The sequence below is a fragment of the Polypterus senegalus genome, chromosome 2, assembly GCF_016835505.1.
Source record: "Polypterus senegalus isolate Bchr_013 chromosome 2, ASM1683550v1, whole genome shotgun sequence".
NCBI classification, from domain to species: domain Eukaryota; kingdom Metazoa; phylum Chordata; class Cladistia; order Polypteriformes; family Polypteridae; genus Polypterus; species Polypterus senegalus.
This window is the reverse complement of record NC_053155.1, coordinates 18,314,718-18,316,621: the sequence shown is the minus strand read 5'-3', so window position 1 is coordinate 18,316,621 and position 1,904 is coordinate 18,314,718. Positions and strand designations below refer to the sequence as shown.

The 1,904-nt window shown below is 36.1% G+C and overlaps 1 protein-coding gene across 1 annotated transcript; it reads left to right on the top strand.

Moving 5' to 3' along the window:
* Nucleotides 1-767: 767 nt before the first annotated feature.
* Nucleotides 768-1,601, top strand: LOC120524300 (olfactory receptor 2AT4-like). Its single transcript, XM_039746162.1, has one exon. It carries the CDS (start codon nucleotides 801-803, stop codon nucleotides 1,599-1,601), a length of 801 nt encoding a protein of 266 aa, XP_039602096.1. The 5' UTR covers nucleotides 768-800.
* Nucleotides 1,602-1,904: the final 303 nt, after the last annotated feature.

Sequence of the window (1,904 nt, the reverse complement as noted above, 5' to 3'; positions counted from 1 at the left end):
ATCTTGCTTCCTACTTGATATAACGATTGAGATACCTCATGAGTCCCTCTCTTGTTGAAATGATCAATTGTACACATATAGAAATCATCAGGAGGAGGACCCTCGTTGGACATATTGAGTATCTGCGCACTGAGACCAAAAGTAGTAATCATCACACTGCATGAAATGTCTAGGTAGCTGCACAATGAATTGCTAAAAGTGTATCTGACTCTATTTTAAGAGCTTTATTCATTATGTCACCCATGGGCCTATGGAGATCTTAATCTGGTCTTGGAGACAAATAACAATAATAGGTAAAGCTTGTGTTTCACAGATATTTTTATTAGAACATTTAAAAAAATGTGACAAGAACAGGCCATTCAGCCCAACAGGTTTGCCCATTCTATTCACCTAGATTGTCTAAAATACCTTCAATTTGAGAAGGTCCCTAAAGTCATACTCTCCACCACACTACTTGATAATTTACTTCATGTGTCTGTGGTTCCTTACAGTGATGAAAAACCTTCTAACTTTTGTGTGAAATCTGCCCTCACTGATCATTCATGAAATGTTAAATGGCTGTATTGTCATAATCTTAAAATGCATTAACTCAAACATGTACTTTCTTCACAGATTGAATCAAAGGGAAAATGAGTAACTCAAGCAGCACAAGCAGTGATTTCATCATTGTTGGATTTCCAGGACTGCAGGACTACCAGAACATTCTGTTCATTATATTTTTGGCTCTTTTTTTGGTAACTTTCACTGGAAACGTCACAATTCTTCTGTTAGTTGTAGCCGATCAGCGTCTTCACACAGCAATGTATATTTTTCTCTGGAATTTAGCTCTGTTAGATGTATTAATGGCCGTATCACTCATACCAAAGCTGCTCTCTGTATTTCTGTCACATAAAACTTTGTCCTTTACAGAATGTTTTGTACAAATGTATTTTGTGATATGTTTTGGAGCAACTGAAATTTTCTTGGTGGCAGCAATGGCTTATGACCGCTATGTTGCAGTTGTGAAACCTCTGCATTACAATGTCATTATAAATTTTAAAACTTGTTTAACAATTGTAGCATCTGTTTGGATTTCTGGCATCATGATACCCACTATAACAGTCATACCTGTTGCCTTTCTGCCATACTGTGCTTCCAAGGAAATCATGCATTGCTTTTGTGATTTTCCAGCTGTGATATCATTAGCTTGTGCCGATGTTACATTTTACTCTAATTTCATGTTCTGCCTTGCTATGGTTGGTGTCTATGGACCTCTTCTGTTTGTTCTGTGGACTTATTGTAGAATAGTCTACTCAGTAATTAAACTCAAGTCTGCAGAAAGCAGGAAGAAGGCATTTTCTATGTGCATCTCTCACGTGATTATAGTTCTGATGTACTACCTTTCCTGTGCTATGGTCTACATAGGGCTAAGAATCAACAACATCTCTTATGATGGACGCATTTTCATAGGAGGCTTGAATTATTTTTTTACCCCCATGGTGAACCCAATCATTTATAGTTTGCGAAATGAGCAAATAAAAGCTGCAGCACAAAAATATCTGAATTTGTACACACTTTTTCATAGAATGGACAAAATGCCATTAGCAATTCATAGAACGTAGAAAGTTAACACATTGTCATGCATAATCATAGAGGAGGTCCTGTATTTAGTTTGATACCATAATTTACTTATATGCTTTTCATAACTACATGAATGTAGGTATCTGCTGGACTCTCCCTAAACATTTACTACAATGGATCCTAAACATTTCTGCATGGACTATTCCGTCTGCATTTTCATGTTAATCATTTATTAACTTGGATAATGGTACAACTTTTTACTATACATGGACTTTAATTCCAAAAAATATTCTGGACTCTTACTGGAAATGTCTTACAGCCATATTTCAGCGTAATGGCTTAAG